Source organism: Lissotriton vulgaris, chromosome 8, assembly GCF_964263255.1.
Source record: "Lissotriton vulgaris chromosome 8, aLisVul1.2, whole genome shotgun sequence".
Taxonomy (NCBI): Eukaryota; Metazoa; Chordata; class Amphibia; order Caudata; family Salamandridae; genus Lissotriton; species Lissotriton vulgaris.
In genome coordinates, this window is record NC_141696.1 from 1286682164 (window position 1) to 1286708088 (window position 25925).

Consider the following 25925-nt stretch of genomic DNA (forward strand, 5'->3'; position numbering starts at 1 on the left):
TATCGACCCTATGGATCTCCATATGATCCAATGGGGGTGTAAGGGAGTGTGTGCCTCACTAAGATTAGGGTGCCGCGGGCATATGACGAGTCGGATGAAAAACACGTGCTGGACGCCCATCTGCTGGCGAATGTGGGGGATGTCGTGGGTGCAAGGTGTGTTTCCTGGAGCATTGCGCAGTGGATGTTGTGGCGGTCTAGGTAGGACAGGATATGTCGGCGTTTACGAGGGTCTCCCAAACCTCGTACATTCCATGTTAAAAAGTTATATTGCAGGGAGATGGGTCGGGTCTCCATCAGGGCATATAGTATGGTGCAGACAAGAAGCGCCTAGTATGTGTTCTGAGTGTTTAGAGTTGGCATGTAGCAGCAGAGCTGTACGATAGAAAGTGGTGTAAAAACATTTTCCCTTCCCTTCCTCCTCCCACATCAGCTTCCCCCAACTCGCTGTGGCCCATCTCTCCCCCTCCCCATAGCTTCCAAAGACCGCTGTCCCAACTAAGGAAAGCGGGAGGAACATTTTAAACATTTAAAGTGTACAGTGGTATAGGGATCACCTGGTAGGTGGAGTCCAGAGTGCGACCAGTCTCTCCTCGCCATGCGAGGGTGCTCAGGTTGATACACCCACCATATTGCTCTAACTCTGATAAACACATCAGGAGTTGGGTATCTTTTGTTTTTAGGGAAACTTGATAAGAAAAAATGCCTATCTCTCTAGAATGTATCATAATCAATAGATGTGATAGGAAGACGTAGGATCGATGGAATTTGTTCTAGCACTTGAGTGCGTAATTACATTGGAATACACTGGCATTTACTTTCCTTTCACATTACCAGACTATCAGTCGCTGATCCTTAGAAATCCTTTTGGCTTTTGATTCATGCCGGTATATGTGCACATTAGCTAGCAATGTGCCTGTTTGTGCCTTGAGGCATGAGGATTCCAGAAGGTGACTAGGAAAATGGTGTTGGACATGGAGTAATGACGTAACCCACCAGAGCTACTAGATCAACCAATCTCTCACTGGAGCGACAGGCGTTGCTGGAGATCACTCCTACATCTAAACTAGTCCAAACAGGGGCGTGATCAAAGTTTTTGAGCGTCACCTTCTTCTGCTTCTATATTCTTGATTTAGATGAACTGTTAAAGGATTGCTGAACAAAATATGATGCATGGCTGTGATGTAAACGCGTACAATAAGGTCACACACTAATGGTTGAGGTACAGAGAAAAGAAGAACAAACATGTGATTCAAAGCCATGTTTTATGCCATGTTCTTCAGCCCTTTATAATGGTAGTAAGTCAAAATTTGGCACTATATAAACTGTCGCATAAATAAATAAAAGTATCCTGAGTGCATACGTGGTTTTGGAGAAGTCTCTGTTATATGCTTGCAGATTTCATGACCAGGGCTGAAATAACACCTGATGCGAAACTGATATTGTTTGTCTGTGTACCATTGAATAAAAACAAGTAGTCCACTATTTTTAACTGCATGTTTTTTATTTGATAGAGATGAGACTGCTTTTGAATCAAACCCAACTCTTTTTGAAAAATATCTGAATAATGATCATAAAATCACAGCAAACTGACGAGTATTGTAGAGCAACAAAAGACGATATAGCAGTGTACGAGTAATTCATTTAAAATGTGTATCTTATTTAGGTACAGAAGCACAATTTAATAAATGTTCTTATTAAACATGATTATTACAATATGTGTTGCAAATACAAGGCAGTCATAAAGGTTAAATTAAACCAGCAATTTGTTTTAGATGCAATCATCCGACAGTCATGTGCTTGCCATAAATGTCAATTTTCAGGTGCAAGCAGTCATTTAGTCCTAGTTTTTAAATGTTTCAAGTGTCTTTGGTTACTGTTTTCCAGATCAGTGTTGCAGGACTACAAATACCTGAAGGCAAATGCAATAGGTCTAGGAGCAGGAAAAGGTTTTTATGTCAGTAAGAAAATGGGCGCACTGCTAGAAATCAAAACGCGCATGAGTGTGCAAATTAGCAATCATAGAAAAGTGGTGCAACTGGGTGAATGGAAAACCAATGAAACCACTCAAAGGTCTAGCCAGAAGCCTGGCGAGATCCAAACTATTAGAACAGATACCCTATGCACACACATAGAAAGTACATATAGTAGTCATATCATTGGATAGGTACAAAATCACAAAGGGTAAGGTGGCAGAGAGACGAAGGAGTCCTTTGTAGACTGAAATCCTCAGTTCTTTATTTTCATGACAGAGAAACAGCAGCTAGCCGACACGTGTTTCATCGCACTCGCGAATCTTCAGGGCTCGAGCGCTACTGTATACGTCAGGGAGGTCGCTCTGCCGGTGATACTTCCGTCCGATACCAGGAACACTGTGACCCGGGAGCTCTGGATGCCGGCGCGCACTTCGCGTCTAACGTTTGCGATTACGTCTCACGTATTACTATCTGGGGAATTCCTACTCTTAACCTCTAATGAAAAGGACATGACTCACGACATTTGACAGTGGGTTCACTCTTACACTCGGGCATCCCTACGGTCACCAGAAATTCTTTCCTTCATTCCTGTCCGATACAACCTAATCAGAGGTGATTTACGCTGCAGTTTTGCTTTTATTTACTTTGGTCAAGGGCCCCACCGGGTCGGAAGTATCACCGGCAGAGCGACCTCCCTGACGTATACAGTAGCGCTCGAGCCCTGAAGATTCGCGAGTGAGATGAAACACGTGTCGGCTGGCTGCTGTTTCTCTGTCATGAAAATAAAGAACTGAGGATTTCAGTCTACAAAGGACTCCTTCGTCTCTCTGCCACCTTACCCTTTGTGATTTTGTACCTATCCAATGATATGACTACTATATGTACTTTCTATGTGTGTGCATAGGGTATCTGTTCTAAATGCAATAGGTCTGACTTTTACGTTCTGTTTGAAGACTAGCAGATGAAGATGTTAACGATGTTAGATATTTTACTGGCAGCTCACACAATCTGGTCCTCAGACACATAGATGGCTGCTATGTTGTCCATTCTAAATCTATTATTAATTATAAAGGTCCGGTTATCCCATTATGTGAAATGAAAAAAATATTAGGTTTTGCTGCACCTTTCTCTCACTAAAATTGCAAATGTCCTCGAGTTTAATCAAATACATCATGTGTTATGAAAGACAGTTATTATCAACTACAGGCTTTTGAATTCACTTACAACAACCAATGGCTTGAAGCAACTCTCCTTTTGTCCCTATCTATGTATGGATTGTAGTAGCTCTGTGAGAGAGTGACTCTGGCAGATACTAAGTAGAGGACAATACCAGCTACTGAAAACGAACACAGGAAAATGTGATATTTCTGCTGTCACCATAATTCAAGATTCAACTGAGTCCTAGGTCTGAAAGATAATTACCACAGCAATGTAAATGGCTAAATCCTTTTTTTTTCTTTTAAAGAAAATGACATGCTTTTTTGTTTAGACTTTCCCTATATTACAAGTATGAAATACTTTCACAAAAATAAACAATGAATCATTTTGCTAATCTAACAAACATAAACAGCTTTGGCAAGGGGAGAGCTGTCTTCAATTGGATCGATGCCCAACAACTTGCGAGTAGCAGAGTTCCAGTCTTTCCCCAGGTCTAGTCGGCCGCAGATCCCTGGATATTGTCGATCAGTGTTTCTTGCCCATTGTGTGGCCTTGGAGAGACGCCAAAAATTGTCACTGGAGATCAACATTAAAAAAAAGTTACTTTTCAGAAAACTACTTATGGCTCAGTTCTCAATTTGTAAGTTAATAAGTGCTCAGGCTCAAAATTCTTGTTAAAAGGCCACTGCAGCACCTGCCACCTTCTGTAAAACACATACATATTTTCTATCCAATTAAGCCTGTTTTGGGATTTGTAAGCTAGTGATGCTTGTGTGCTGAACTGCCAGAGTGATGCTCAGAACAGCAAGAACACAGTTCTGTGAGCTTTCCAACTGAACTGGCTAGTCCATGGTGTGGGCTTCATAATGCAGACTAGTCACTTAAAAAGCTCTCAGAATTGAGCATGCTCTACCCTGGTTAGTTCTAAATGAGTTATTGGTGTGTGTGACAAGCAGTGGTCCATCCACTTATTATTTTCCATGTGCGGCAAACAAATGTTCAGGTGTACCTATCTCGACTGTGTGTGCAACTGAGTAATGGTGTGCTACCAGGCCAACAAGGAAGGGGCGGTCTACTTGCCAGTGAGCACGCACTCATAGGATTTGTTGACAAATATTTCCTGAAGGAACATTGCCATTGTTGTTAAATACACCCAGGTTCCTTTGTGGGACACAGGATAACCCTATATTTATGCCTAAGCATCTCAATAAGGCAGGCCGAGCCAGTCATCTGTACATCCACATTTAAACTACGCAAATCAATGCATAAACAAATGTTATCCTTCCTCTTACACTCTCAGTCATAACAGATAGGCATAATAAAGACTAACACACAAGTTACTTACCTTCGGAAATGATATATCTGTAAGGAACATTAGTTAGTTATAGATTCCTTACTTTAGAATTACCCTCAGGCGTCAGACTGGATCTGGAAAGTTTTTCGGTCAGCAGTACCTCTGCGCGTCGGAAGGTTGCATCTGTCGGCTCCGCATCCGTCGTCAGCATGACATTGCGGCAGCTACTTAGACACCACCCTCGCTCGCTGACGTCAGTTCTGTACATGACTATCTGCGCCAGAAACACAGAGCCATGCAAGACACTGACCACTGGTGCACAAAACTAGGACCCTGAAAGGATGTCCTTAACCCTAGAAATCAGTTTGCAGAATGGGGAGGATGGGTGGAGAGGTAAGGAATCTATAACTAACTAATGTTTCTTACAGATATATTGTTACCGAAGGTAAGTAACTTGTGCATCTGAAAGAAACACGTTAGTTATACATTCCTTACCTTGAATAGATACCCAAGCAATACCAACCCAGGTGGTGGGTCTGCAAACCAAGATCACACCAAAAAGTCCTGGAGAACAGAACGGCCTAAGAAGCCGTCTCTCCGGACTTGGCTGTCCAGACAGTAGTGTTTGGTGAAAGTGTGCAGCGATGCCCACGTGGCCGCCTGACAGATGTCATTTAGAGAAGCTCCTCTTCCCAAGGCTGTAGTGGCTGCCGTCGCCCTGCTGGAATGGGCGCGTAGCCCGCCAGGAGGCTCCGTTTTAGTAATTGAATAACAAGTCTTAATACACAACACGACCCATCGAGAAATGGTGCGTTTGGGTTCGGCCCGACCCTTCTAGGTCGCGCCTCATCTTCTTCAGGACTCTGGGCAGAAGTGGTATAGGCGGAAAGGCGTACAACAGACCGCAACTTCACTCGCAAAGAAAAGAGTCGCCAAGTGAGTGCCGCCTTGGAAATTCCAATGCGCAGAATTGCTGACATTGCACGTTCTCTTCGAAGGCGAATAGATCTAACCAAGGCTCGCCCCATTGTCGAAAGAAATCTTGCACCACCTAATTTGTGATCCATCATGCACCTGCAGCTGAGTTTGTCCGTCCTGGCGTTCAGAGAACCTGGCAGGTGGTAAACCACCAGGGATATGCCCTGATGTTGCAGCCATGTCCAGAGGCGGAGGGCCTCCTGACATAAGTTCCACAACCCCACCCCGTTTGTTGTAGTACCACATGGCGGTGGTGTTGTCCGTGAACACCTGCACTACTCTTCCCCGGACAGAGGGAAGGAATACTTTCAGTGCAAGACGAATCGTCTGGAGCTCCAGAAGGTTGATGTGAAGCCCGGACTCCGCTGGAGACCAGAGGCCTCTGATCTCCGCCTCCCCCATGTGGCCGCCCCATCCCAGAAGAGATGCATCCATCACCACAGTGTGGTCTGGTTGGGGAAGGGAGAGAAATCTGCCATTGACCGAATCCTGGTTCGTGAGCGACCACTGCAGTTGTTGTGCAGTGCCCTCCGAGATCTAGACGCAATCGGACAGATTCCCCTGATACTGTGCCCACTGGAACTTCAGGTCCCACTGCAGAGCCCGCATATGCCACCTGGCATGATCAATCAGCAGGAGGCCATGAGGCCCAGCAGCCTCAGGGTCATTCTGACCGAAACCCGGGATAGAGGCTGAAAGATCGGAATCATAGCCCAAATATCCCGGACTCGCTGTTGGGGAGGATAAACCCGAAACCGCGTTGTGTCCAGAACCGCTCCGATGAAGAGGAGCTTTTGAGAGTGAATCAGGTGCGACTTTGGCACATTGATGGAGAACCCAAGCGAATGCAGGAGGTCGGCCATAGTCTGGAGGTGGGAGACGACTGTCTGGGGCGAGCCCGCCTTCAACAGCCAGTCGTCAAGATAGGGGAAGACTGAAACCGCTAGTCTGCGCAGATGAGCTGCGGCCATCGCTTTCGTGAACACCCGAGGGGCGCTGTTAAGGCCAAAGGGGAACAAGGTAAACTAAAAGTGCTCGTGGCCTACCGTGAACCGCAGGTAAAACCGGTGGGCTGGGGTTGTGAAAATAAGCGTCCTGAAAGTCTGATGCTACCATTCATTCTTACGGGTCGAGGGCAGACAAGACCTGAGCAAGCGTCAACATCTTGAACTTCTCCTTACGGCGGAAGCGATTGACGTCCCTGAGGTCCAAGATAGGACGCAGGCCCTTGTCCATCTTGGGGACCAGAAAGTAGTGGGAGTAACAACCACAACCTACTTCTGGGACAGGAACATGCTTGATGGCTCCCTTGGCCAAGAGAGCTGTAACTTCATTCTGGAGAAGGGCCATATGATCCTCCTAACATGCTGAGGTATTGCTGTGGCTTGGCTGGAGGGGCAAGGAGTAGCCCCTTCAGACTATTTGCAAAACCCACCTGTCCGACCAGTGGGAGAGGTGATTGCGAATCCTGCCGTCCACTGGCATTCGATGGGCCTGAAATGTCGGACTAGGAGGGTTTGGATGCTGCTGAAGAGGGGGGGTTGGTGGACTGATCCACCCGCTGGCCCAGAGAACAACACAGGTTGTTTCCACGTCCCCGGCCCGCGAAGGTTGGGTAACTTGCTGCGGCTTGTGGCTCTGGGCGGGACATAGCGGAGCGCCCCTTCCGTAGCCATGAAAGGGGCAAAAAGCAGACTGCGCCACACGGGCGGAGAGGCCCAATGACTTGGCCGTAGCCCGTGAGTCCTTGAAGCACTATAGGGCGTTGTCTGCTTTATCGCCAAAAAGGTGGCGACCATCAAAGGGCATGTCCATCAAGGTGTTCTGAACATCCCCTGAAAAGGCAGTGGACCTCATCCAGGCGTAGCGACGAAGCGCTACCGACGTTGAAATGGGCCTGGCCAGAGAGTCGGCGGTGTCCAGCCCACAATGTATCATAAACTTTGCTGCATTCCTCCCGGCGGCAACAGCCTGGGAGAGCACTGCCCGGGCCTCCTCCAGACACTGAGGCAGCACTTGCACCACCGTATCCCACACTGAGAGCGAATAACCACCCAAGAGACAGGCAGTGTTCACGAACCGTAGTCCTATGCTGGCGGAAGAGAAGATTCTCTTGCCAAGGTGGTCCAGCTTCTTGGATTGCCTTCCGGTGGAGCGGTAGGGAAGGGGCTCTTCAGGGTGGGATGTTGGGAGAGAAAAGTGGGGTCGCCTGGAGCCGGGCGGTGGTGTCTGGTAATCATCCTGTCCACAGGAGCCCCCGTGTTGGGCCTTGACCACGTGCCCAAAAGGACGTTAGTGAGGGCCTCATTAAATGGCAGCAGGGGCTCCGAAGAGCTCGCAGTCGGTTGAAGCACCTCAGTCAGGAGGTTAGTCCTGACCCCCTTGTAGGAAGCTCGAGATTGAGAGCCTCGTCCGCCCTACGCAACACCACTGCGTATAACGCTCCCTCCTCCGTGGCAACGGTGGGAGGGGCAACATGCCAAGGTCAGGGGAGGTGTCCAAACCACTGGCATCCCCCAGTTCTTCTCTTTAGTACTGCTCAGTGTCCAGCTGGTTATTCAAAGGGTCACCTGATCCTCTGGGTGACATTGTTGTTGAAAACGGACCCCAGGAGGGAACAGGGGCATAAAAACTCCACCCAAAGCTCATCTGACTCCGTATCCACGTCGGGATGGAGGCCAGGGTCGACGCCGGCCGGGAGGGCCGACCGACGTTGAACACGGTAGTGGTGCAGTCGGAAGCTCCGCCGGTGGAGGTGTAATGAGGTCAACCGGCGCCGATCCGGATCCAGGCCTGGATCCAAGAGGGGCCAGCGGCGCCGAGGCCGGAGCCACCTGTAGCGAAGACCTAGGACCCCCAACTGAGTCTACAGGGCCCGAAGGCGCGCCGGCGGGGTCAGTTCGCCGAAAGATGGCATGCATCGCCTCTTAGAACGTACGATGCTGGGCGGGAGTCGCTCTGGGTCCCGGAAAGGGTGGGAAACTAGGAGTCGACCCTTCGAGTGCCTCGTTGGATCGGCCGACCGACGAGGAGAAGTCAAAGAGTGACAATGCTTCTTTGACTTCTTCTTATGCTTTGACTTACCCGAACGTGAAGACTTTGATTATTTCGAACCGGAATGGTGGTGGCTCGGGACTGGTCCCTCGTCCTCCCTCTTGACCGGGATCTCAAACGGCGAGGAGCCGACTGCTGGTGTTCAAGCAGCTTTCGGGACCGCTCCCGCAAAGCCTTCGGCGCCATCGACCGGCAGTTGGAGCACGACTTGGGGTCGTGGTCGTGCTCCAGTCAAAAGAGGCACACGGGGTGCAGATCCGTCACTGACATCAGTCGGCTACAGGAACCGGAGGCCTTGAAACCGGGCATCCTTCCTGCACCTTTTCGAAGTCTCGAAACAAGAAGTCGACAAAAGTCGAGAAAAAATTTACTGAGGTACCGCTGTTCCCAGATCTGCGCTGGCTGGCACGGAAAAAGAAAGAACTGACAACAGCGCGCGATGGCAGTGACTAAGTAGCTACCGCAACATCATCCCAGCGAAACTTTCCGGATCCAGTCTGATGCCCGGTAAGGTAAGGAATATATAACTAACGTGTTTCTTTCAGATCAGCAGAATTACAAAAGCTTTGTAGAATAGCCCTACCACCAGAGTTTTGTGATTGGAGGGAGCAGTGTCATATTTTGTGTTGGTAAATCATCAAATTTCCCAATATAGTTTGAAAAATACCACTGACCCTACTAGAGGACAAAGCACAAGGGTAAAGTTCTGTTTTGGTTTTTCTACCAGATAGTATTAATACATTTTCTACTTTTAACACTTAACCATTCATAAAGTGTATGCAGCCCAAAGAATTCCCAACTACCTCAGAAGAATCCCCCCAGCTTGAAAATATTATTTTGATACGCTCCAGTCAGTAATCAGAGGCTCTGCTATTTGAAACCTCACCACCAAGAAACCAAGGTAATCAAGCGGCACAGAACAAGTTACTTACCTTTGGTAAAGCCTTATCTGGTAGAGACTATTTCGCTGCAGATTACATACCCTAGAATAATAGCCAGGTATCAGATTGGATCTGGAAACTTTTCAAGCAGTACCTCTGGGCGCTGGTAAGTGGCGTTGTTCGGCTTTGTGTAAGCATCATTTGTGGTGCCTACAAAGGCACCATACCAGCGCTCTGACATCAGTTACTTCTTGCGACCTTTTCAAAATAGAAACGCAGAGACACGAAAAATTGCTAGGGCACCAGTCTGCAGAAAATAAGCACCTCAATAGGGTAATCCTTTAAGGGGAAATGCATTTGCAAGGTGGGGAGGATGGGAGGGCTGGTAAGGAATCTGGAGCTAGACAGTCTCTACCAGATAATCAATAAAGAAAGGTAGGTAACTTGTTCTTCTGCTAGAGACTTCTAGCCGCAGATTCCTTACCTTAGAACAGATACCCAAGCAAAACCGCCCTGAAGGTGGGTCTGCGAACAGATTAGGCCAGGGTTCTCCAAAGTCGGTCCTGGAGGGCCAGATCCATGCCAGATTTTTAAGATGACTACAATTATCTAAACAGAGATGTGATAAACATTTGGCACAGATTTGGCCCTCCAAGACAGACTTTGGAGAACCCTGGTTCAGACCAAAAAGTACTGTATGGCTGAATGGGAAAAGTGTCGGTCAAGACGAACCTGACTGTCCAATCAGTAGTCCTTAGTAAACGTGTGCAGGGATGCCCACATTCAAGCATGACAGATGTCCAGGACAAGGTCTCTGCGAGCTAATGTAGTGGTTGCAGCTTTGGCTCTGGTGGAATCAGTTCACAAGCCTTCAGTAGGTTTCTTCTTGGCCAGTGGCCAGTAGGTTTCTTCTTGGCCAGTGCATAGCAGAATCCATCAGAAAAGCTGTATTGATTGTCAATAAACAAACATGCTAATTGCTCGAAGGGCACATACATGAGGAAAGTGAGAACCAGGTTCAGGTCTCAATGGGGCATGATTAAAGGTCTTGGATGGAACGTATTGGAGTCCTTTTAGAAAATGAGTTACAACAGGTAACTTGAACAGGGGGGTTGATCCAGCAACTGCAACAGAGGAATATGGTCGAGAGATATCAGTGCTCAGAGCAAAGGCTTGCTGGGCCAATAAAAGAACACCAACAAAACCTGGGACAAGGGTGCAGTGGATCATCAAATTTGAAATCACAAATCACTCCAAGCCACAAATTCTTCCCAACAGCAGGCATATACTGTGTAGGAAAGTAGAATCTTTCTGGCATAAATACCCACATTTTGCCTGATTTCAGTGGGTTATGACTATAGTTCACTGTGATCCTGCTAACCAGGACCCCAGTGACTGTGCTTTCTCCTCTAAATGTACTGGTAAGTACTTTGTACTGGTAAGTACTTTGTACACCCCACAATTGGCATACTGGGGAACCAATATAAGCCCCTAGTATATGGTACTGAGGTACCCATGGCATTGGTACACCAGGGTTCTTCTATGGGCTGCAGCATGTATTGTGCCACCTATCAGAGCCCATGCAAATGGTGTCTGAATAGCTGCCATTGCAGTCTACATGACAGGGTGCATGCACCCTTCACTTCAGATATAAGGTTTCCCTTATATCCCAGTCACTGCACTTAAAACCTACAAATCACACCTAAGGTAGGCCCTTCAGTCCAAGGGCAGGGTGCATGGTTCCAAGTGTGTGGGATTCCTTGCGCAGGCAGAGGTACCCCTACCAATGCCTGACTCCCTTTCTGGGCTTTGTAAGTGTGGGACACCCATAATAAGGTATCTAGCAGACACTCGCAAGTCAAGATGTCTAACTACATAATGGCTGCCCGAACCTGGTCATGTTTGTTATCAAACATGTTGGAATCATGCATTAAATCCACTGTTATTTTCATGATACCATGTCCTGGAGGACTCCTTAAAGGACCCTTCCCTCCCCCCCCCCAATACTTACCTGTTTAACCTTACAGGGTATGACTGCCAGCTGGTGCTACTGCCGACCCAAGGCAGTGTTCTACCGCCCCTGCTAATGTGCTTCACTGGGGATGGGGAAGCAGAACAAAGGATTTCCTGCAAAGGAGAGGTGTGAAAACATCAGCTTTAGAGTTAGGTATGGTGGGGGCGCTTCCGAGTGCCATCAGACTCAATTGAAGGACGCATTTGGTGTCCTCCATGCATAAACTAGTGTTGCCCAGTTCAGGAGCCATCAGCTCCCACTTTGGCATGAAATTACACAAAAGACAGGGAAGTGATCACCCCCCTGTCCAGCTCCTCCCTAGGGAGGTGCCCCAGAGCTCCTCCAGGTGGCCACTTGATTCTACCATGTTGAATCTTGGCCCCTGGGAGCATCTGACTGGCTAGGACATCTGAGTAGCATTCCTGACCCCCCTCTGATAGGTGGGTCACCAGAGTAGAGGTTCTTCCCCTTTTTGGGGTTACTTAAGGGCTCTAATGAGGGTGGGTCCTTAGATTTGTCCTAACAACATCTTCTGGAACCGACCGCTTGTCACTGAAGATTGTTCAAAGGCTCTTCTGCTGGTGGACACTGAACCTCTGTTTTTCTTTAAGCGAGGACTCACAACAAGACTGCTCCCGGTAGGAAGAGTCCTACTGCATCTTCATCACTGTGCTTCTCCAAAAAACTGCAACTCCATGGCCTCACATCCTCTGAGTCACCAAGGACTCCTAGCCTGAAGGAATCTCCCTTCAAGTGAAGGAGTCACTTCCCTGTATTGGCAGGTACCTCGATGTCAACGACCGGTTTGCTGAGCCTGATGTCCCAAGGACATCGCCCGGCTCTGCAACACAGGTGTTGGTTTGTTGGCTCTCCAGAGGCCTGAACAGTCTTCCTTGCAAGTTGGGAGACTGTAATCCCTCTCCAAACAACGGTGACCGCCTCCCTGTGCACCGGGTCTCTTTGACGTTGCCAAGGTTTTTTTTTAAAATCCTACTTTATTAATTTTCAGACGTTGCCACGGTTTGTTGGTTCTCTGCAAGTTAGAGCTTCAAGCACCAGCAGCCCCTTCCTCCAGCACTCCACAGCTCCAAGCACGTCATCCTGCCTGCGTCTCTTGCCTTGTAGAACTTCTTCTCCTGTGTGCTGCTGGGGCTTCCTTGCGACCTCCTGTGCCTGCTGCCAGAGGGTCCTCGAGGGTGCTTCCCTGATTCCTTCTGGCTCTCTATCGTGCTGAGGGCCGGTCCTGACTTACCCTTGCTGGGCTAGTCCCTCAGACCTTGCTGGTTGGTATCCCTTCAACTTCACCCGCGAACCATTGTTTGCATTTGCCAAGGCTTGTTGGTCCTGCCGGCCACAGACTGTCCTGCACTCGTCAACCGGCGTGGGATAGCTCGTGATAGGCTCCCGGTCTTCTACAATGTGGCCTGGTCTTCACAGCTGCTGTTTTCTTCTCAACGCACCTCAACGAAAAACTTCAACCAGGGCCGGTACTGTGCTTCTGTGCCTCCTGGTCACTTCCGGGAGGTTTGGACTCTGTCCCCTCTGCTTTCAGGTTCTTCTTATCTGGATTTTTTATCCTGGTTCCACCAGCCTGGTCAATGAGATGCACAAGTTACTTACTTGTGTAACGATATATCTGTAAGAGAAATTAGTTAGTGATAGATTCCTTAGCTTAGAATATCCCCAGGCGTCAAGAGTGGATCTGGAAAGTTTTTTCATCAGCAGTGCCCCTGCGCTTCAGTAGACGTCGCCGTACGACTCCATGTTCGTCCCTGGCATCGTAGTCGCCGAGATGACGTCGCTGGAGCTACTTAGATGCGCCCACGCGCGCTGACGTCAGTTCTGTACATGACTTTCCGTGCCAGGAACGCAGAGCCATGCAAGATACTGACCATCAGTTCGCAGAACGGGGAGGATGGGTGGGGCGATAAGGAATCTATCACTAACTAATGTCTATTACAGATTTATCGTTACACAAGTAAGTAACTTGTGCATCTGAAAGAGACACGTTAGTGATAGATTCCTTACCTTAGACTAGATACCCCAGCAATACCAACCCTGGTGATGCGTCTGCGAACAAAGATCACACCAGAAAGTCACGGAGAACAGAACAGCCAAAGAAGCAGTCTCTCCGGACTTGACTGTCAAGGCAATAATGCTTGGTAAAAGTGTGCAGCGAGGCCCACGTGGCTGCCTGACAGATGTCTTGCAGGGGGACACCGTGTCCCAATGCAGTAGTGGCTGCTGTCACCCTGGTAGAATGGGCGCGCAACCCCACTGGAGGTTACTTTTTAGCCAGAGAATAACAGGCCTTAATACACAAGACGACCCAGCGGGAAATAGTCCTCTTGTGCACAGCCGGGCCTTTCTTGGCGCCTACATAGCCAACAAAGAGCTGGTCATCCACCCGGAACTGTTGTGTGCGATTCAGAGAAAATGAAAGCGCACGTTTTGGGTCCAGACGGTGGAGCCTTACTTTCTCTCTGGAAGGTGCGGAGGCGGGAAGAAAGTGGGCAAGGTTATAGTTTGCCCAATGTGAAAAGCAGTGACCACTTTTGGCAAGAAGGAAGGACGAGTGCGAAGCACAACCTTGTCCGGATGGACTTACAGAAATGGAGGCTTACAAGAAAGAGCCTGGAGCTTATCACACGACTAGCTGAGATGATGGCAACCAGGAAAGCAGAACACATTAAAAAGGTAAGTACCAGATTCAAGTCCCACTGCGGCATCACAAACAGAATAGGAGGGAAAAGGTGAGTAATGCCTTTGAGAAATCTATTAACAACAGGGGACTTGAAAAGAGAGGCTGATCAGGGAGACTGAGAAAGGCCGAGATTGCAGCAAGGTAGCCCCTAAGAGTGCCCAGAGCAGATCCCTGCTGGGCCAGAGAAGTACAAGTTACTTACCTTCGGTAACGATGTATCTGGTAGAGATGATTCTAGCCGCAGATTCCTTAACGTAGAATTATCCCTAGGATTGAGACTGGATCTGAAAAATTTTGCCACAGCATCCCTGTGCGCCGGGGCGGCGGCACCACGTGACTCCGCCCTGACACTGTCCGTGTACGTGACGTCAGCGAGACCCACCCCGGGGTGCCTACGTCAGTTTTCTTTGGAGAATTTTTCTGTGCCACAACGCGGAGCCATCAGAAATAAAACTGGGTATGGGAACAGTTTGCGAAAAGAGCAGCAACCCTGCAAAGTACGGAGATATTTCCCCAGAGAGGCAAAAGAACAGATGGAAAAATGTCATGGCAAACATTTAGCAAGTGTGCAACCGCAATCAATAACAATGAATGGGAACAAGTCCGGAACAGATAAGTCACGACAAAATACCCCAAGACAACCCCAACAGAGAATGTTGCATCTCCTGTAAAGAACTAAGGACAGCGGCACGGCCAAGAGACCCTAACCCAGAGGACTGGCGAGGAGGTCAGAACCCCTAGCAATGAAGGGGGAATTCACAAGTAGGCCCCACCCTGGAATAACCAGAGCGTAGGGACACAGAAGTACATGTAAATCCATCCTCCAATGACCAGAAAGGAAGGAAAGGAACAATAAACAGGACGAAGCAGCCTCCCAGGAAGTGAAAGAAGGCACTCACAGAAGACAAGCCACCCAAGGGAGGCGAGTGCAGAAGACCAAGCTGAAGGTCCTCGCAGGACGGCGAGGAAGGCTAGAATCGTCCCTACGAGATACATCGTTACCGAAGGTAAGTAACTTGTACATCTGATAGAGACTACTAGCTGCAGATTCCTTAATGTAGAATAGATACCCTAGCCATACCCATAGGGGAGGGGGGGGTCTGCGAGGGAACCTCACCAGCTTGGAAGAAAACAAAGCCCCCACAGGGGATGTGTCATGGGGACAGGGAGGAAGGCCCCGTCCCCACCAAGGAGAAGAGAACTTTACCAGCCTGGAAGAACACAGGGCCCCAACCGGGGATTTGTCACGGGGCCAGGGAGAAAGCCCCAGTCCCCACCAAGCAGAAGGAAGCAAAAAAAGGAGAAGATGTGGAAAAGGAGGCAGAACCTCCCACAGCGAAGTGGACAGCTGAACGGGCATCAGTCCCGAGGCAGAGAACAAGCAGGAACGGCCCCACCACCAAGAAGCGTATACGTGAGAAGAAGACACAGGCGTGTAAACTCCAGCAGGGACAGGCGCACGCAGGTACACGCCGAGGCCCACGGAGGTGGACCATAACGACCAAAGCTTTTGTACTTACTTTTGGCTTTATTCTGAGGGTATAGGTTTCCTTGCGTTGGCGAACTTTCATCATCAAAGTTCTTGCGGGGGAAAGTCTTTACCTCAGATATACACTTACTGACACAGGGGATCCTATTCAGTACCGTTTGGTGTACTATTACTATGCGGGGAGAGTGACGTTAACTCGTCTCGTTTTCTGGATATTATCTGTTCATACTGCATTTGGAAATTGGAAGTAAGATTCCTTGTGTGCATAACCCATCTATTTTATGGCATTCACTGCTGCTGCTCATCGTTGTTCTGTTCCTTTTCTTGTATTCCTCCACAGGGGTGTCTAGACAGTGAGTCTGGTTGAGCCAAAGTTGGTACCTCATGATTACAGGTAGGCATACAGGACCATGGTGTGATGTTTAGAGTTATATATTAGAATATCTGGTTCTGATAGACCTCTTTATATTTTCCAGCATTTTGTATGATATTAAGAGGTGCAAGCTCAACACACCCCCTGTATTTCTGGACTACGTATTTTTTTTACAGGTTAGAGAAAGTATGGATGACCAGAAAATATAAGAGATAGAGAGGAGCTGTAGATCAAGTAGTAATTGCAATTCTCTTTTGTGTCTTGCTACAGGTCTCCCTCCCTGCTGTCCCCATCCTTTCCTTCCCCTGCTTAACCACCCTTTAGTCTGTGTGTATTTATATCCAGACTTGGGGCTGTTGAGAGGTGGACCCCATAGAGCAGTGGTTCCCAAAGTTTTGGCTCCTGAGGACCCCCATTGAATCAGCACTGGAAACCGGGGACCCCCTAGCAATCTGTATAATTTAAATTTTAAACAGTAATCCGAAAAAAATAAACACATGTGTGAACACAAAACAAATAGTCTAATTACTAAGGATTTTAGTATTTTATATTGAAAGAATCTACAAAAAACAAAAAACATTATTGGGAAGGTTGGTGCTGCATCTCCATGACTAACCTTTAAATAGTTGGTGTTATTTCACACTACGAGGCTCCTGCCAGGGCCAGTCTGGAAACTCAAAGCAGCCCTGGCAAATGTTTTCAGACCAGTCCCCACAGGGTGCACACCAAGTGCAGTGAGTGAGTCCAACCACTACAAAGGGGACTTTGGGAGGTTCTCCCCCCCAAGACAATTTAGGAAACAATAGTGCATTCTACAACACATTATCATTATATATTGAATTGTATTAGCTTTAAAAGAATAGTAAATGATGACTTTTCTATGCACCAGGATATGATAATCTTTGTTCGGGTTCTTCAGTGATTCCCTTTTTATCACACTCCAACAGTTCCTCCCGTCTCTCCATAGTCCCTCTGTCACATGTATTTCATTTGTTTTATAGCATCTCTCATACCATTGTAGGATGTCAGAGCACTTTACAACACACACACACATATAGGGCAGATTTACAAGACCCTTGCGCAACCGGTGCGTCACAAAAAGTGACACTCCGGCGGCGCATTTTAGTGCCCCATATTTATAAGAACAGGAAAAGCCACCCTGCGTGACTTTTCCTGTTCTTATAAATATGGCCTCTTTGCACACAGGACTTTGCGTGAAAGGTGCGTTTCATGGGTTTTGCTGTGAGTGTTCCCAAGCAACACCCATGAAACCAGACACATTTCCAGATTTACGAGAAATCATGAATCTGTAAATGCGTCCGAATGCTACACCTCCCCAAGGGAGGCGTAGGGAGGTGCAACAAGAAGAAATGTATTAATTTCTCCTCGTTGTTTAGAAAGATGAAATCCCCTCTAGTGATTGTTTATGTTCAGGTAGGATTCCCTTTCTGCACATAAACAATCTCCCCACAAAGCAGGCATCCTTGCACCATGGTACAAGGGTGCCTGTGCCGGCGCATGGCAGCAGTTTGTGCACCAGCACAGGGAGAGCACTGAGATGCAACATACTATGGTAAATATGTTGCATCCCTGTGCTTTTAAAGTGACTAAGTGCAGCACAGCCACATGGCTTGCAGCACTCACTGAGTCACTTTCCTTGTAAATCTGCCCCATAGAGACAATGAATCATACATGTAATAACATAAGGCTAAGGTGACTACTAGTTGTAGGATTCACATCATTCATACTGGTAGGCATAACAATGTGTTTAGCATTGACTTGAACAATGAAACTTTATTTCCATTCAAATAAACCTTTTTAGCAGCATCAGGATAATGAAAGACTGGGAAGAAACATAAGTTACTATCTTGTACCATGCAGTTTGCAAACATCTTTTTGATGCCAGTTTATACGTCTCTGTGCTAGATCACAATTGTCACTTATAAACTGCACAGTAACTAAAGAATATCTGTAACAAAAGCAGTAACCCATTGACCTATGCAGATCAAACACAGTTAAAAAAATAAATATTGGCACACTTTCTTTGCAAGAAGCATATTAACCCTCTGTGCTACATTGAATAAGTCAAGCTGCCACTGGACAAAACTCATCTCTCTCCAGCAGGAACATTAATCACTGGTGTTATCTTGGTCTTGACACTTTTATTCTTGCTTAAAAACTTCTAATTATACTTGGAACATTTGCAGTGCTTTTAAAACTGCTGCCTGTGCGGACCCCCTGGGAATGTGTCACGGACCCCTAGGGGTCCGCGGACCACAGTTTGGGAAACACTGCCATAGAGCATCGGTTCGATCCTGAGGATACGTTCAGGCCTGGGACAACCATCTAGCACATGGTGCCACAGGTCAGTGGAGACAGCTGCCTGGGAGGAGCGAGACCGGAGGGACTCCACTGAATCCCATAGGCTGAAAGTTGCCCTGGCCAGCACACAAAGTGTGTTAAGCGCTCGCAAGGCAGCACCAGTAGAGGCAAAGATGTTACACCCCCAGGAGTCAAACCATCGGGCCTCCCGTGAAGGAGGGAGTAGCACCGAAGGCAAAGAAGGAAAAGCAGTCTGCAGAAGAGGGCCCTGTTTCGAGGGGTGGAAGGAGAGGCAGACTGGGTCTTGCAGAGCAGTACGATGGCGGTGCAGGAGTGGCTGAGGCACCGGATCCCCCGTGGCAGGACGCCCTCAGGTGGGAGTTGTGAAACGAAGCCTCAAAGGGAAGAAGAAGCTCCCGTCCACCAGAGCCTTGGTGGAGGACCTACAGCAAATGGTACATGGCAAATGGAGTGACCGGTTCGCCCATCTGTAAAATGCCAGCGGCCGTGGTGATGGCTCGAAAATGGCAACACCCGCCTCTGTAGGACGGCGTGGGGGAGAGAGCAACTCCCCCGTAGGCAAAGGCTGCAAACTCAGCCGCCCAACCCAGAGTCCTGGAGGAAGGAACGGACAGCCCCTGTAGCAAGGGCGACCCATGGACGAATGGGGGACCTGAGGGGTCTCCGGAAAAGGCGGAGAAGCCTGTGGGCCAACCAACCTTGAGTTATGAAAAAGAGGGTCTGCGCAGACAGCGAAGAGCCCTCCCTAGAAGATGCCGGGGAAAAAGTCACCACTCGGCATCCAGTCTCCGGTGAAGAGGAGACAAGGAGATGACCAACCTCCGGAGAAGAAGCGACATCCGGAGACGAGTCGATGACTCGACGCCCAGACGGCACCGTGGAGTCTGCCACAGGCGCCCATTTGTCCCCAATGGGCGCCGAGCCGACCGCCACCACCACATGCTTGCCGGGAGAATGGGGCGGGGTCGGAGCCGGGACAGCCAAGGAACGGCCCGATAAGGCGACGGCTCAACCTCAGACGAGGCAGCCATCTGCATAGAGGACCGAGAGGGACTCGGGAAGGCGCCCCAGGCCCCCGCTTCCACCCGTGGCACCGCCAGGCCCGTGGAGGAAAGCTGTCGGTGCCATAAAGGCGTTGGCCCGGCCTCTGGTAAGGCAGCCGCCTGCCCAGAGTCCCGGGGGGGACTCAGGGATGAGCCCTGAGTCCCGGCAATCTCCTGCAACATCACAGGGATCCCCGCGGGGATTTGCAGCGAGGCGGGGAAGCCCTGGGTCGATGAGGGGAACCCCACAGAGCCGCACCTCGTCGACACCACCTGAAGCCGAACTCGTCGGCGACTTCGCGGAAGGCCCCGCACAAGGCAAGGGATCCGTGGACGTCTCAGGGAGAAGAGGGGGGCCAGAGAAGCCTGCAAAGCCGAAGCATAGGCTGCCATCTGGGCCCTAGTCGCCCCGGCGCTTGGAAACAGTTGATAGGGTGGCGACGGGCGAGGACTTACGTCCCGAGGGGAACCTGTGCCCTCCGCCAAACAAGGACAAGGCCTCGGAGACAAACTGGGGAACCTACCAGTGGGCGAGGAACGCCCTCGATGGCGCAGCGATGGACGATGCCGCAGTCGGAATCAGTGACTCCTGGCATCCACGTTTGTAGGGGACGGGCGCTGCAACGAGACTGACCTGGACAAGCGGGCTGACAACAATTTCATCCGGCGCTCCCGCCAGGACTTAGGTTTGAGGTGCTGACCGGCGTCGAAGTCCGTAGAATCATGGTGCTCGCCCAAACACCACATACAAATCGGATGAGGGTCCGTCGTCGACATCTGGCACGCACAAGACATACACGACTTGAAGCCCGAAGGAATTTGCACACTGTTTCACCAACGCAAAGCGTAAAGAAGGCCTGAAAACAGGCAGGAACACAATCCGGATCCGTGTTACACGCGTAAAAAAGGAAAACTGTAGTAGGCGCGCCGGAGTGGGACTTATGTGACCTTGCTGACGTCAAGACGCGGACAACGTCAGGGCGGAGTCACGTGGTGCCGTCCCCCCGGCGCACAGGGATGCTGTGGCAAAATGTTCCGGATCCAGTCTTACGCCTGGGGATAATTCTACACTAAGGAATCTGTGGCGAGCAGTCGTCTTTATCAGATAGAAGGAACAAAAGGACCTCTAAAAGAGGGAAAGAAAGGGGGTCCACAGCCTTTGCTGTGCACCATGCCTCAAATTTGTTCCACCTGCAGGCGTATAACGATTTAGTGGAGGGACGCCTGGCTGCCAGAATGACATCACAGACTTCAGGAGGCAAGTCAAACAGAATCAACTGTCGCTGCTCAATCTCCACGCATGTAGGTGGAGGATGGACAGGTTCGGGTGGAGGACCGTCCCCTGCTGCTGAAACAGAAGATCCTCCTGAAGAGGCAGTCGAACCAGGGGATGCATGCTCATACTGGAGTAGCTCGGGATACCAAACTCTTCGAGTCCAGTCCGGAGCCACGAGAATGACTTGGGCCCGGTCCCGCCTGATCTTCTTCAGCACTCTGGGTAGAAGTGGTATAGGTGGAAAGGCATACAATAGACTGCAGCTCCACTCTCGGCGAAAAGTGTCGCCGAGCGAGTGCCGCCTTGGAAATTCCAACGCACAGAACCGCTGACATTGTGCGTTCTCTTTGGTGGCGAATAGATCTAGCCAAGGCTCTCCCCATTGTTGAAAGAGACCGTGCACCACCTCCAAGTGAAGATGCCATTCGTGAACCATCATGCACCGGTGGCTGAGTTCGTCCGCCCTGGCGTTCAAATAACCTGCCAGGTGTTGAACCGTCAAGGAAATGCCTTGATATTCCAGCCATGTCCAGAGGCGCAGAGCCTCCTGACATAGGGTCCACGACCCCACCCCTCCTTGTTTGTTGCAATACCACATGGCGGTGGTGTTGTCTGTGAACACCTGCACCACCTTCCCCTTGACAGAGAAAAGGAATGCCTTCAGTGCAAGAAAGATCGCCTCAAGCTCCAGAAGGTTGATATGGAGCCAGGACTCCCCCTGAGACCAGAGGCCTCTGATCTCCACCTCTCCCATGTGGCGGCCTCATCCCAGGAGGAGGGACGCATCCGTCACCACTGTGTGCTCCGGTTGGGGAAAGGAGAGGGATCTGCCGCTGACCCAATGCTGATTCGTGGGCCACCACTGCAATTGCTGTGCAGTGCCCTCCGAGATCTGGACGTAGTCGGACAGGTTCCCCTGATGCTGCGCCCATTGGAACTTAAGGTCCCACTGCAGAGCCGGCATATGCCATCTGGCATGGTTGGTGAACAGGATGCAGGAGGCCATGAAGCCCAGCAGCCTCAAGGTCGTCCTGACCGAAACCCGGGACACGGGCTGAAAGATCGGAATCATAGCCCGAATGTCCCGGATTTGCTGTTCAGGAGGATAGACCCGAAACTGCGCCATGTCCAGAACCGCTCCGATGAAGAGGAGCTTCTGAGAGAGAATGAGGTTGGCCGTAGTCTGGAGGTGGGAGATGGCCTTTTGGGGTGAGCCCGCCTTCAACAACCAGTCGTCGAGATATGGGAAGAGCACGGTAAACTGAAAGTGCTCTGGGCCTACCGTGAACCGCAGGTAACGCCGGTGGGCCAGCAGGTCGGGGATATGAAAATAAGCGTCCTGCAAGTCCAACGCTACCAACTGGTCTTGCGGGTCTAGGGCAGACAACACCTGAGCAAGTGTGAGCATCTTGAACTTCTCTTTCCAGAGCAAGCGATTGACGTTCCGAAGGTCGAAGATAGGACACAGGCCCTTGTCCTTCTTTGGAACCAGGAAGTAGTGGGAGTAACAACCACGACCTACTTCTGGTGTCTGAATGCGCTCGATGGCCTCCTTGGCCAAGAGGGCCGTAACTTCCTGCTGGAGAAGTGCCAAGTGATCCCCCGATATGAGGTGGTACTGTGGTGGCATGGCTGGAGGGGTAGTCTCGAAGGGGAGAGAGTAGCCCCTTCGGACAAGCTGCCGGATACACCTGTCCGATGTGATGGTGCGCCAGGGGTGGAGGTGATGGCGTATCGTGCCACCCACTGGCGTCTGGTGGGCCTGAAAGATCGGACAAGGAAGGTTTGGAGGCAGTGGCTGAAGGGGGGGTTGTGGACTGACCTGCACGCTGGCACCGTGCCACACCTCTACGGGTCCCACGTCCATAGCTGCACTGAGACTGTTGCTGCTCAGACCTGTGGCTCTGAAACAAATATGCCTGGGTGCCCCTTCGTTGGCCGCGAAAGGAGCAAAAAGCAGAAGCGGAAGGAGTGCGTGTCACAGAAAGGCCCAAGGACTTGGCCGTAGCCAGTGAGTTCTTAAAGTGTTCCAACGCGCAATCTGCTTTATCGCTGAACAGGCGAGTGTCATCAAAGGGCATGTCCATCAATGTGTTCTGGACATCCCCAGAAAAGCCAGTTGTCCTTAGCCAGGCGTGACAGCGTAGCGCCACTGTCGTTGAAATCAAGACCACACCGGATGGTGAACTTGGCTGCGTCTCTCCCCTCAGCAATAGCTTGGGATAGTACTGCCGGAGCCTCCACCGGGCACTGAGGCAGCACTTGCGCAACCGTATCCCACACAGAATGGGAGTAACGGCCCTAGAGACATGAGGTGTTCACAGACCGCAATCCTGAACTGAGGGAAGAGAAAATCTTCTTCCCAAATTGCTCCAGTTTCTTGGATTCCCTGTCCAGAGGTGCATAAGGGAATGCGCTTGGGGACGCAGAGGCTTGGACAACCAAGCTCTTGGGGTGGGGTGTTGGGAGAGGGAAACGGGGTCGCCCGGGCCCAGGTGATGGCATCGAGCCACATTCTTGTCCACAGGAGCCCCTGTGTTAGGCCTGAACCAGGTGTCCAAAAGAACGTTCAAGAGTGCATCTTTAAAGGGCAGCAACGGCTCCGTAGAAGCAGAAGGTGGCCGAAGCACCTCTGTCAGGAGGTTAATCCTGACGGCCACAGTAGGGACCTCGAGGTGGGGAGCTTTGGCCGCCCTACGCAAGACCAATGAGTTTGAACCACCCTCCTCCGTAGCCACGGTAGAAGGAGACAGTGCACCAGGTTGCGGAGCATACTCCTGGTCACCTGCAGCCCCCGGATCCTCATCCCAGTCTGGGCCTAACTTGCATTGAGCTGGGAGAGGGTCCTCAGACCCCTCCCAGTTCTCTCCGTCCACTATAGCCTGCTGAACAGGTGAAACATATGAACGTTGGTGGATATATGGATAGATGTTCCCAAACGGCGTCGGAATCGGCGTCGGTAGACACCCTTCTGGCACCTGTTCCACTCCGAGGAGGGGGCCAGGGACGGCATTAGCCAGGTCTGCGGCCGGCGTCGGCGCTGTCGTTGCTGGTGGAGGTCGGACAGGGTCAACCGGCATGGACCGGGATCCTGGCCTGAATCCACGGGGGTCCCTCGGCGTCGACGTCGGGACCGGAGCCAATGACGTCGAAGGACGAGGACCCCCAGCTGCACCTGCGGGACCCATGCCATAGCTGACACAAACTCCTGCAGCTGGGCCGGAGTCGCAGATGGACCCGGAAAGGGCAGGTAGGCCATCAGCATCTGCGTAAGCTCCCTCGGAACCACAGGGACGGCCCCACCTGCACCCTTAGGCGCGCCACGTGACCGGCTAGGGGAAGGCGAAGAGTGACAACGTTTCTTTGACTTTTTGTGCTTCGTCTTACCTGACTCAGAGTGCGAAGACTTTGAATGATGGTGATGACTCCGCGGCCGATCCCTCGGAACCGGGACCTCGAGCGGCGCGGAACCGCTCCCGCAATTGGGGGTCACGGTTTGGAGTCGTGTTCGCGCCCCAGGCAGTAAAGACTCTCACGGTGCAGGTCCGTCACCGACATCGTGTGGAACAGGCCGTCCAGGACTTAAAAACGGGCATCTCTATGCACCTGAGATTGTAATAATTACTTGAAAACCGAAACAAAAGTCCCAAAAATCTCAGTCAAAAAGTGACTGCGGGTACCGCTATCTCTGGATCTGCGCTTGCTGGCACGGAAAAAGAAAGAACTGACATCAGCGCGCGTGGGCGCGTCTAAGTAGCTCCAGCGACGTATGCGGAGTCGTACGACAACGCCTACCGACGCGCAGGGGTACTGCTGATGAAAAAACGTTCTGGATCCAGTCTGACGCCTGGGGATATTCTAAGGTAAGGAATCTATCACTAATGTGTCTCTTTCAGATGCTGTAGCTGCAGAACTTCCAAGACCCTTCATTGGCGTCTACGAAGGACACCAACATCACTTCACCCATATGTAAGCGGGCTCCCTGGTGCGGGTATCTGTCCCTTTCAAGGGTGAAGTAACTTTCCAACCTTCCTTCCTCTAAGTGGTTCTTTCGGGGTCCTCCTAGAAGGGTCCTAGTACTTTAAAATCCAAACCACAACTTGCCTGTGTTGTCCTACAGGCATCTAACCCAGTGTAACCATCCTGCACCCAGGCGCTTTGGGGTCCTTGGCTACTCACCTTGGGAGGTTCCTTTCTTCCCCGGGGGTCCTTCAACTTTGGGCCCTTGTCCCGTTTTGGTACCTATTCTGCATTCCACTATTTTAGTTTATGATTTTTCCCCTAGGGTGCGTTTTTCTATGCTATTTACCTGTTTTCTAAGTATGCCTTGTGTGTAATTGATAGCTCAGGGTAGGAGGTATACCAAGTTAGTGTCTAGTGTTTAGTAATAAATATTAATTATTTTCCTACTCCCCTGGTGTGGTTCTTTCATGTGTGAAAAGCGTACTGAACGACTAAAGTGGTACATTGTTTGGAGGTTTTTTCCCTCCTGCAGGAGGATGACGTCGATCTCCTCTGTGTCACCGAATCCTGGCTTAACGAATCTTCAACGCCGGAGCTGGTGGCGGCCCTGCCCTCTAATTTCTTTGCCATCCATGCTAACCGCCCAGAGAATACTAGAGGGGGGGGTGGGTTGCTTTCTTGTTCAGAGACACTCTGAAGACTGAAACCCTGTGTTCGGAGTGTATCGAGGGTGCTGATGTCTTGGCTGTGAAACTCTGTTCTCCCACAGACTGTGTGGTATTCTTGTTAGTTTACCGCCCGCCTGGCACATCAGCTAAGTTCATGGACCCCTTCCTGAAGGTGTTGCATGACCTCCGTTCCCGCTATGAAGGTTTGGTGGTGCTCGGTGATTTTAACTTTCATTGGGAAAGGACCCCGAAAGAGAGTCAGGCCCAACACCTGGAAGAGGTCTTAGTGTCCCTAGGTCTCACTCAGCTGGTGGGAGGACCGACACATGAGAAGGGTCATACGCTGGACCTGATTTGGTCCTCTAGTCCACCTTTGGCCCCGCTCGCGATCTCCCCCTGTCCCAGGTCAGACCACTATTTGATTGAAGGCCATTTTCCGCTTTCCTTAAAACGGCCAGAAGTCAAATCTGATTGGAAATGGCTACGCAGCTGGAGCCAGGTTAAAGCAGCAGACCTGTCAGCTATCTTATCACAGTCGGACCTCCCCCCGTCGTGCGGGAAAAATCTGGAAAGTGAAAGCATCGCCTTGGTGTCGGTAATCAAGGAGGCTATTGAGGTAGTCGCCCCGGCCCATAAAATTAGACTGAGGGATAAGGGCAAAAGAGCACTGTGGTTTAATAACGCTCTTAGAGAAAAAAAGCAAGTTCTTCGT

General features: G+C 50.3%; 1 protein-coding gene across 3 annotated transcripts in view; it reads right to left on the minus strand.

Annotated features, from left to right (window-relative positions):
* Positions 1 to 3391: 3391 nt before the first annotated feature.
* Positions 3392 to 25925, minus strand: part of PARP4 (poly(ADP-ribose) polymerase family member 4) — a 1988214-nt gene continuing 1965680 nt past the window's right edge. For 2 of the 3 annotated variants that reach the window (XM_086935217.1, XM_086935220.1), the window contains one exon: positions 3392 to 3709. In XM_086935217.1, the coding sequence (XP_086791343.1) occupies positions 3529 to 3709 (181 nt within the window). In that variant the 3' untranslated portion in view covers positions 3392 to 3528. The remainder of the gene's footprint in view (positions 3710 to 25925) is intronic. The other variant, XM_086935219.1, reaches the window with a different exon arrangement.